Raw genomic sequence first — 11,061 nt, 5'->3', positions numbered from 1 at the left:
TTTAATTTCTTCTTCTATCTCTATAAATAGCTTATTGTGCATGTTGTAAAGCATGTAAAATACAAGCCCTTGTTTTATTTACAGTGTGCTGTGCATATTTAAATTCGCATGTTAGGTAAAATCAAATATACAGTATGTTCTATATACGTTGCACACAGATATACACCCATAAAGACATTTAAAACATGGGTTTATGTTTTATTTTATTTTTTCTGGCAGGGCAGAAAAGCGGTCCAGTGTGTCCTCTAGTGGCCGCTTACCTTTACTGCCTAAATGTGCATTTCATAACTAAATGGAAAATTAATAAAAGAGCAGCTGTCAAAATAAAATTTAATAATAATACATTATTTATATGTAATTTATTAACTTAGTATTTAAATATAGTTAAGCACAATTTTTTAACATTAATTAAATAATTTCAATTGACAATTTGCAAAATGCTTCATTTACTTTTTGATTTCCTATTAATAAATATATATTATAAAGTCCTGCATGTCTGTCCTTGTAAGTGTCAATCAGCAGGTGATCTGGTTACAAAGACATGTGAGAACAGACACCTGTGGAAAGAGTTTGCCAAAAGATCACTTACCGTGTGTTTGAGAGGGCATTGTGGGAATGGAGCTTGATCATTGCTCACTTGTAAACAATGAGCATACTTTGTTTGAAGTCATGGATAAAATCACCTGTAATTAAAGATGAAGTGGCCTGTGCTTACATGCAGTTTGATGTCATTTCTATAGTTCATTGGCTTTTATGTCCCCATGAAACAATACTGCATATTTGACATAAAATGCTAATCAGTTTTCATGTCACATGGTTTTCCCATACATAGATGTGCCTTCACCTTGAAATAAGTTACATATATATTTTGAAATTAGCAATTTTGAGTATTAGTATACATCTTATTCTGACCTGACATAAAACACAAATTATAGGTCATGTCTCTCAAATTCCAGTCTACCCTGTTACACTGGTTCTACTTACCCTTAAAATCTTAAGAGTATGCCATAAATCACATGACTTGTTGGAAATTACATCACTTCCTTGGAGGGAAAGCAACTCTAAGAACAAAGTATGTTAGTCATAAACATGTCCACCCTGTTGTGTCAATTTGTACCAGACATGAAAAAGTTGCTTTTTTAAACAGATGTTATATATCTATTAATATTCTTACTAAATGTTAATCTTCTGCTAGCATGTTGTTCTTTTTTAGCTAGTGTTTCAACTGTCCACCCTGTAACACATTGCATTGTAAAGATGTCATGTAACCGGGTGGAAATTAGCTAGAATGTGAATGTAAAATGTGAAATATTTGGTCAGGATTATTAGCTTGAGCCTGAGCTTGACCAGTGTGTTTCTCTAATAGACAGGCATTTTCTTCCTCTGATAAGACTAAAAAAATATATAATTTTTAGTTTATTTTTCAACAAACTTATCAGTCCAAAATCCACCAAACTGTGTGAATGAGACATTAAGATTATTCATAAGTAATGAATTGTCATGGACAATCAAGACGCAACCTAGCAAACACTTACTGTATGCAAGAGACAATAAACTATATTTGAAAAATATCTGAAATAATTTCAATGTAATTTAATTTAACATGCTTTAAAATGAACATCTGAACAGAGCTTGTCTGAATGCAAGGCATGAATTTATTTGATTTATTTAGATATATTAAGATCACATTGAGAAGTTGTCATGGGCCATGAAATCATTTTATAGGCAACTTTAAAGTGCTTTTTGATCTATGGGCAAATGACAGGAACAGAGCAAGGTCAAAGGTCATACACATCAACAATACAGTCAAGGTGGAGCAGTTATTCATATACTGTATATTTAGTATGTGACATTTAGGACTGTCTGCTTCCATGAAGGACACTTTTTAAACAAAGGTTAACATTTTGGCACCCAGAAAATGACTCTTTTTGTAATCATCAGCTGCTTAAGATTCAAATCATCCACAAGTTATATTGTTAAATGCATGCCATCATAAATATGAAAACCATTATATAAGCAGTTTATAAGATACACAAATTAAAATGTCATAAGAATTAGGGCTGTGCAATTAATCGCATGCGATTGTCATGCGCATCTCGTCAGTAAAGCCAGTTCTGTGATTAGTAGTAAATCGCCATCACCTGCTTTCAGATGGAGCGGTATGCACTAAACAGAGCCATAGTTCACTGACAATTAGGCAATATCGCGTTCATAATCGCAGATGAATCGCATTCAATTATGAACGCGATATCGCCTAGCTTGTCAGTGAACTACGGCTCTGTGTATTAAATGCCGCTCCATCTGAAAGCAGGTGATGGAGATTTACTACTAATCACGGGACCGGCTTTACTGACGAGATGCGCATGACAATCGCATGCGATTAATTGCACAGCCCTAATAAGAAATCAGGAAATAAACAGCTTAAGGATCTTGTAGTACATATGAATGTTTGGCAATCTGTAATTTGGCCCCTCAGTATCCCCTAAAAGCGAATGCACATGTCCTGAGAACCTTCAGAAGGGACTTAATGCTCTGCACTGGCTAAAAAAAAAAATTACAAGTTTTACCAAAAACAAATAAAGCTCCATAGGCCCCTATATAGACTGATTGTTTGAGTCTCTATCCCAGAAATCTCTTTATTTTCCAATCCACCTCAGGGCAAAACTCATAAAAAAAACAAAAAAGCATTAAGAGCTAAAATTGAGCCTGTTTTAAAACTATTAAGATTTTTTGCATTGTAACATTTTGTAATTTGGTCATTTGTTTTTACGTTTTGGAATATTAGTAATGATTAATGTCTGTGATATAATAAATTTTCACATTACAGTAATCGAATTTAGATTTTTGTAAATTTGCGCTAAATGAGGTACGAGAATTACAAGAATCTGAGGTGAGACGCCCTAAGTGTCATTAAAATAATTTTTGAAAATTCACAAATAATTAATGCTTCTAAAAATAAGCTTAATTTTTAATGCTAAAAGTAATTTCATCTTTCTTTCTTTAGGTTTTAGTGAAATATGACCTGAACATGTTTTTGTTTATGAATGGTAATGTATGACCTGGACAGGCTTTGTGAGATTCATGCTGGAGGTCAGAGGTCACATGTTCAGATAAGTATGCACAGCTCCTCATCAGTTAACTGGTTGACCTCCATGATTTTATGAAGCTGCTCCGTGTAGCGCGCTTGGTCCTGCAGGAAGTGAGGAATCCGCACATGCTCCATCAGAGCCAGACTCTTCAGGCGCTCCACGTCCTCATACGACACCTGCTCAACACACACACACACAGTTAAAAGTTAAAAGCTGCATGATTTGGGGAAAAAATGTAAATGCAGTTTTTCAATTATTAAACTATCAAACTTTTATTTCGACGTAAAACCACAGGAAAGCCCATAAAGCTTCTCTTTTGTGCTTCTCATTACAAGTATGGGAAGATGGCTGGCTCATGTTTAGTTCCCAAATGCACGTTAAACACACTCAGACTCAAAGGAGATGCAGAGATGTAGATCATGTGGAGCAGCATTCACTGTGAATCGATCCGAGATGCTTAAACTTGAATTATGAGCTGCTCACGTGTAAATGAACACAGTGCTGCGCTTCACTCAGCACATATATTGATTTAATTGAATATTGTGATTTAGCTTTCATTTCAATGAATCTTGCAGCAAATAAATCAAGTTAAGTGTGTCAGTAAAGTACCTTTCCCAGAGCCATGAGAAGCTGGAAGTCAATCTTGTCTCTGTGTCTGAGGATCTTCAGGATGCCATCTAGATAAACCTGGTCCTTACTGAAACAACCTTAATAACAAAAACATTTTATTATTTACACGCATAAGCAAGCAATAATAATTATGTAAGATGTCATAAGCCTTAGAATCATTGACGATACATATTTCCAAGGCCGATATATCGGCCGATAATTAGCATTTTTTAATTATCGACATTGTTCGGCAATTCTTGCTTACAGTGCATACATCCTTCTTATTCACATTCATAAGAATTTCTTTATTTGTGAAAAATACAATAGAATTACAGAATCAAGACATCACCATCTAAATAAATCTCTTTACCTTACAGATTTATTTTTTATCAAGTTCAAATTATAATTTTTTTCATATTAATTTTCAAATTTAGTAAATATTATGTAAAATAAATATAATTTTAATTTCAGCGATTGTTATGCATGTGTTTTTGCTATCTTTAAATGAAAGTGTGACATCAAATGTATATTGACTTTATACAAAACTACCAAATTTTGCTATGTTTAATCACAACATATAATCATTGCAGTTAATAGTGTTCACTGATTACATATCATTAACTAACTGCATTCATTTTACCGTATATTTCTGCCATATGGACATCAACTTGACCTAGTCACCACTGATAAGCTAAAGCTACTACTAAATATAATGTAGAAACTTTAAATTAGAAACTTCAATTTTCTGTAAAGCTGCTTTGCAACGATTTGTATCGTGAAAAGTGCTATACAAATAAACTTGAACTGAATTGAAATTGACTTAATATCGGTTATCAGCCACCCTGCTCAGATATCGGCATCATGCTGTACCTGGCAGTGCCGTGTCGGTCTGTCCTCGTTTGGCTCTGACGCAGTAGTCCCATCGCGTGTTGGGGTCGTGCAGAAACGCCGTGGTTTACAGTGAATTTATAACAGCTAAGGGAGTTACTTCGCGTCGTGCCTAACAAGGCCCCTTAGCTGTTATAAATTCACTGTAAACCACGGCTTCTTGGGGCTTATTGCTTTAATAACTATTAATAATCTGTAGTTATCAAATGAATTTCATTGTTGTCATATTATTCAGAGGAGCCCACGCTCTTCGCAATAATATTCGAAGAACCATTCATTTGTAATGAGCAGGATGTTTAAAAAATGTTTTAATCAATATTTCTACCAAAATAAAAAAAATAATTTAGAGCTTGGCATAACTCAAGAAAATATAAGTATAAGCAATATCAATAAAGATGCTTTCACCATTTAGCTCAATTCATTCACAATTATAAGCCATTATCGCACCCCTTGTGATACACTTTTAACATTCCAAAATTTCACTTTAGTATACTTTTTTATGGAAATAATATAAATATACTGTAACAAGATATACTTGAAAAAAGTAGACTAAATGTAAGACACTGAACTGTATGCTAACTGCAATTAAAATGGAAATGTAGAATATTTTACATTGATATTAAATTCACCAACTAAAGTAGGACTTAAATACATCTTTATATGTAATTTCATAATTACCTATACTCTCTTTGAAATATGGTTAAAGTTACTGCCAAATATACTGACAAGCATTTATGATCAACTAAAATATACTTTTTCATTTTTATTTAAAATTGTGTCATGTATTTAAATATATTTGTAATTACACATTTATGATGATCAAGTTGCAATTTACTAAATTTAAAATATATTAAATTTAAATGTTATACTGAACAACACATGACAGTTACAATTATAATCAATCACTACTTTCCATGTGCTTTAGTATGTTAGTCAACACATCAACATAAGTGCAAACATAATGAATTAAAATGTACTTTAAAGTAAAACTTTTGACATAATTATTAAGTGTACTTTTGAAAAATGTACTTAAGTGTCTCTCTTTAAGTGCACTTAAAGGGGTCATATGATGCGATTTCAAGTTTTCCTTTCTCTTTGGAGTGTTACAAGCTGATTGTGCATAGATAAGATCCCTGAAGTTGCAAAAACTAAAGTCTCAAAACCAAAGAGATATTCTTTATCAAAGTTAAGACTCTGCCACGCCCCCCTAAAACGGCTCGTTCTAACACGCCCCCACATATCTACCCCACTATGTGGAAATATTAGCATAATGCCGCAAATGTGCACGCAAAGAAAGAAGGCGTGGTTTCAGTAACCGCAGTTAGGGTTGAAGCAGCCATGTAAGGAGGGGGCTTTGTAGAAAACGAAGCGTTTGAGAGAGGCGGGGCATAGAGGACCTACAATAATGTACAGTATTTGAAAAATAATGTGTTTTTTGAACATTAAAGCATGTCAACATATTCTGTTACACCAAATACACAAAATAATGATCTTTAAAAAAGCATCATATGACCCCTTTAAGTGTTCTTTTATTTTATTATTATATGATCTGCAAGTATTTTTTAATTTTTAAGACTTCTAGCGCATTAATAATACAATTAACCACACTTCTTTTTCACAAGGCACTCACTTGTGACTACTGAACATATCTTTACCAAAACATTGCAAACAATTGCTAGGTCAAGTCTCCAGCAGCCAACCCCTGATTTCTGAGCAGACCAACAGAGAAAGTGAAGCAGAGCGAGAACACACAGCGTGGGAGTGTAATTAATGTGGTCCTGACACTCAGCTCTGATACGCTCAGGGTCTAATAGTCCCTGACAGAAGGAACACAAGCTGTTGCCGACACAGACGGCTGGTTTTTCTGGGGTGACCGAGACACGATCCACAGTACAGAGCACAAGGGAGTGGAGCTGGTGGATCATGAAAGACTTGAATGGGTCTCACTATTCTAATATGAGACTCAGTGGACTGTCAGATGTTGATATAGACAAACACGCACCGATTTCATGCCTCAGCATCCCCTCCAGCCACTGCTCTCTGGCAGTAGAGATGTTAATGGTGAGTGTAGGTCTGCTGTTCACCACAGTCATAGACGCTCTGGACAGGAGGTCATCAGTGAGATTAACCACAATCTGCAGAGAGAGAAAATTTTACATCTACACTCAAGAGGATATCAACCGAATAATATCAATAAACAACACTACCATTCAAAAGATTGGGGTCAGTAAACCAGCATATTAGAGTGATTTCTGAAGGATCATGTGACACTGAAGATAGGAGCAATGATGCTGAAATTTTAGCTTTTCCATCACACAAATAAATTGCATTTTAAAATGTATTATGGTAGAAAACAGTTATTTTAAATTGTAATAATATTTCTAAACTTTTGCTGTATTTTTTATCAAATAAATGCAGCCTTGGTGAGCATAAGATACTTCTTTCAAAAACAAAAAAAAACTTTTTAAATGATAAATTATTTCATATTTTTCTCAACTGTTTTTGAGATTTTTTGATTGAATTAAAAGTGCAGCTAACAAACTGAATTTGCATTTAAATGCTTCTTTTTAATTATCTCGCTCTCTCACCTCTCCCATGCATCCTTCCTTCTCCATGTATTTTTTGACATGGTACCAGATACGGCTCTTGGTGAGGAGGTTTCCTCCAGTAGCCTGTTCAAACTTCTCATAGGAGCCGTATTTCTGCAAGGCCAACTCCATGATCCGCACAGCCTGAGACGACAGCAAACACTCAGGAGACAACTTTTACAGATAACACCTTTTGCTGCCTAAGTGAGCCTAAATTAGTCCCTTGTGTAGTACGACTGATATTTGGAACTGCTTGTGCTTTAAGATAAATCTGTGTAAGTGAAATATGCCTGCAGAAGCATAACTCAATATAACCTTCAATTGTTACGTCATGTATGTACAGACCATATAGCTGGGGCTTTGGTGTTGCGTGGATTTATGAAAACTGATTTGTGATCCATCAGTTTATGCCTGAGGTTGATCCACAATGAGCTCGGCACTCTGAGATAATCAATATAATGGTCTGAAATGAATCCATTTATCCTTTGCTGCAGCACACAAAGCTCTAATACAGCCACTATACCCTACATTTAAACATTAATCCATAAAATATAACTTGCTATGTTGTTTTTGTTGGCTTTTGCAGCCAGGAAAACTATTATGGGATCTCTGATGCCCTGTATAAAGTGCTCTGTGTTGGTCCCTCAGTGTTGGCTCTGTTTAATAGCTAGCGGGAAACTGAATTGAATTGAAATAATGAACTCTTTAACCTTCAAAGAGGTTTATTAGTCTGACTGTGTTGTTGGCAACACATACAGTTGTAGCACATTGCTTTGAGCTGCTGAGCCTGAGACGCAGCTATAAAGGTAAAGCACTTGTTTCTAACTTAATCCATGTTGAACGTACAAAACTAAAGAGTCAGAATGTTTATTTCAGGAGCAATTCCTATTAATCTCACTTACAGGACTGTGACCTTTCAGCAGGGGTGCCAAACTCAGTTCCTGGAGGGCCACGGCCCTGCAGAGTTTAGCTTCAACCTTAATTAAACACATCTACAGCTAATCTAAAATTCTACAGGATTATTTGAAAACTACTGGTAATATGTGTGTTGGAGGAGGGTTGGAACTGCGGCCCACCAGGAGCTGGATTATGGAATGTGAATGAGAATAACGAACGCAAAACCTTATAGAAGATATCAGCATAAAAAAGGATGAAAGCAAATGAATGCTAAATGCGTAAGTCCTTTTTAAAGCAATGCAGCATGCAATAAAATTAAAAACAAAACCATTAGACATAAAAGCATTTGTTAATTACTATGCTAAACACATATGCTAAAGGTGTACAAATTACTATTTGGCTAATTTTGAATATGCATAATTGCATGATTTTCAGTCTAGTATTTGTCACAACCCCTTGCACAGTGGAACAGGTTGTAGAGCAGTGGCAAAGTATGAATGTATGTCTTGGTGAATTTTAGGGTAACGAAGTTTGCTAGACACTAATGCTAATGTGCAAACGCAAGCATTGTGCGCCAAAGTCAGAATGAAATATGGCATGCCCAAATTCAGAGGCTGTATCCTTTCAAGGCATCACAGTGGCATGACGAAGGCCGTCCATTTCAAAGCCTCCTTCAAGCGTGGCCTTGAAATGCGTCCTTCATTTTCCAAGCCACAAAGGATACAATGAATGGATCCTTCGTGGACCAGACGATCTCAAAGTTCACTGCACACTGGTGACAACGGGATTTTTTTGGAGAGAAAATGCCGAAATACATTTTTTAATAAAAGTACTAGGTTTCAACTTACTTGAATATTTAACAATACAAATGTTTAAAAAACACTTTAAAGTGGTTCAAATGTTGACATATCTTTACATAACTGCATCTAATTTCGGAAGATGTCTTGCTACACAATGTAATTTAAAAAGGTATAGGGCCCAAAACACTCTATGCAAGTGTACTGTGTCTGTGCACTTATAAGACATTGGACAAGCTTTTGTTGAATACTAGTATAGTAGTAAAGGTGCGGTCACATCGTGATTTTGCCAAAATTTTGCCAAAAAAGTTCCCTTGGGTATAGTCAAACATATGAAACATAGCTCACACAGAAGTCACTTTCACACCAAACAGCTTTCTATTGGTTAGAGTGGCGAATTCATGTGTCAAACCCATTTCAAAATATGCAATGGAGAATCTTTTGTCTTCCCAATTGTAATGATTCCTGTTGAAATCACTGGATTCCCTGTTGAACAAAACAGCATATGCTGGTTAGGTATATTTTGAAGCATGGCAGCTGGTTTAAGGTGGTCCTGTGCTGGTTATAAGCTGGTTATGAGCTGGTCCTGAGCAGGAGCTCATGCTTAGGACCAGCTTAGTTAGGACCAGCACCTGACCAGCTTAAACCAGCTAATAACAGCTGCCATGCTTCAAAATATACCTAACCAGCATATGCCTCAGGCCCAATTTTGAACAAGTGTATGTTTGTGACTGGATAACAGTGGATACCGAGTCAAGGTCCTTAATTTGTTCTGTGGGAGAGTATGGGCACTCACCTGTGTGAGGAAGCGGTCTGAAGCGGTGCTGTGCTTTGCTAGTACTTGTGGAGGCAGAGGGTTGCTGTACTCAAACTGAGGATTGTATTTAAAGTCTGCTTTGAAAAACCTGGCCTTCTCTTTCTCTACATTAGACGGCTTTATGGCAGTGAGGATGCAGAGCTTCTTGATTGAGTTCTCTACATCACGAGCAGCAGGAAGCACTCTGGACAGCTGCGGGAGTTTGGTGCCGGCCGGGCAGCTGTTTTTGGGCCTGGGGATTGGTCCGGGGGACAGGCGGATGGCACTGCCCAGCATGGTGATGCTGTTAGTTTGCTTGGAACTGCTGGTGGAGAAACACGAGAACACCGACTGAGAGTGCCTGCTGTCTCTGCAACCAAAAGCCAGGCCACTCATCGTTAGAGGTGCAAGGGTCGGCAGGGGTCTGTCGCGATGCCTTGCCGTGGAGACTCGTTTGGGGCACTTGTTGGAGGAGTGTTTAGTGCTCTCCTGAGCATCTGACTCTTTCTGCAGAAGTGTGTTGTAGCTGCTGGTGGCTGTGTTAAACAGGTCCTTCAGAACGCCAGAGGATATGCGCTCCAGATGCAGCTGACTGGGGCTCACAGGCTTCTCCATGGGGCTTAGGACACAACTCTTAGACATTTCCATCTCTGGCCAATGGAGCCGTTCTGGAAGGAAATGGCAAAAGATGGGGTACTACAATAATCTACTCAATTCTTAATTCTCTTTGCCAGTGAGGCATAAAAGGACTATGGCTTGAACAAACAGACATATTTGGGTGATTCTTCTTTAACATTTTGTTTTCTGGAGACCATTTAAAAAAAAAAACAATATACATACAATATATACCTAAGGATGTACTACAGTGAATTGCTGTCTTGTAGTCGAGACCAGCTCATTCGATTCAAGGCTTAGACTTGAGTAGGTTATGTCTAAATAAAGACAAGAAAGGGGTTGTGTTCGAGATCAGAAGAGTCACATCTGAGTCAAGTCCGAGACCAAAAGAAGGTCGCTTCAAGTCAAGTCTGAGACCAAAAGAGGGTCGCTTCAAGTCAAGTTCGAGACCAAAAGAGGGTCGCTACAAATCAAGTCTGAGACCAAAAGAGGGTCGCTTCAAGTCAAGTTCGAGATCGAAAGAGGGTCGCTTCAAATCAAGTCTGAGACCAAAAGAGGGTCGCTTCAAGTCAAGTCTGAGACCAAAAGAGGGTCGCTTCAAGTCAAGTCTGAGACCAAAAGAGGGTCGCTTCAAGTCAAGTCTGAGACCAAAAGAGGGTCGCTTCAAGTCAAGTCTGAGACCAAAAGAGGGTCGCTTCAAGTCAAGTCCATCGCAAAAAGAGGGTCGCTTCAAGTCAAGTCTGAGACCAAAAGAGGGTCGCTTCAAGTCAAGTCCATCGCAA

At 37.1% G+C, this 11,061-nt stretch overlaps 1 protein-coding gene across 1 annotated transcript in view; it reads right to left on the bottom strand.

Moving 5' to 3' along the window:
• Positions 1–2,979: 2,979 nt before the first annotated feature.
• The window catches only part of LOC107745050 (uncharacterized protein KIAA0895-like), a 12,655-nt gene continuing 4,573 nt past the window's right edge, over positions 2,980–11,061 (bottom strand). The window contains exons 2-8 of the mRNA XM_016558880.1: positions 9,665–10,332; positions 7,175–7,318; positions 6,589–6,721; positions 6,409–6,499; positions 4,569–4,642; positions 3,699–3,796; positions 2,980–3,265 (exon numbers count right to left, since the gene is read on the bottom strand). Of these exons, the coding sequence (XP_016414366.1) occupies positions 3,107–3,265; positions 3,699–3,796; positions 4,569–4,642; positions 6,409–6,499; positions 6,589–6,721; positions 7,175–7,318; positions 9,665–10,332 (1,367 nt within the window). The 3' untranslated portion in view covers positions 2,980–3,106. The remainder of the gene's footprint in view (positions 3,266–3,698; positions 3,797–4,568; positions 4,643–6,408; positions 6,500–6,588; positions 6,722–7,174; positions 7,319–9,664; positions 10,333–11,061) is intronic.

Source organism: Sinocyclocheilus rhinocerous, unplaced genomic scaffold, assembly GCF_001515625.1.
Source record: "Sinocyclocheilus rhinocerous isolate Xijiao unplaced genomic scaffold, SAMN03320098_v1.1 scaffold438, whole genome shotgun sequence".
NCBI classification, from domain to species: Eukaryota; Metazoa; Chordata; class Actinopteri; order Cypriniformes; family Cyprinidae; genus Sinocyclocheilus; species Sinocyclocheilus rhinocerous.
This window is presented reverse-complemented; position numbering and strand designations above follow the sequence as displayed.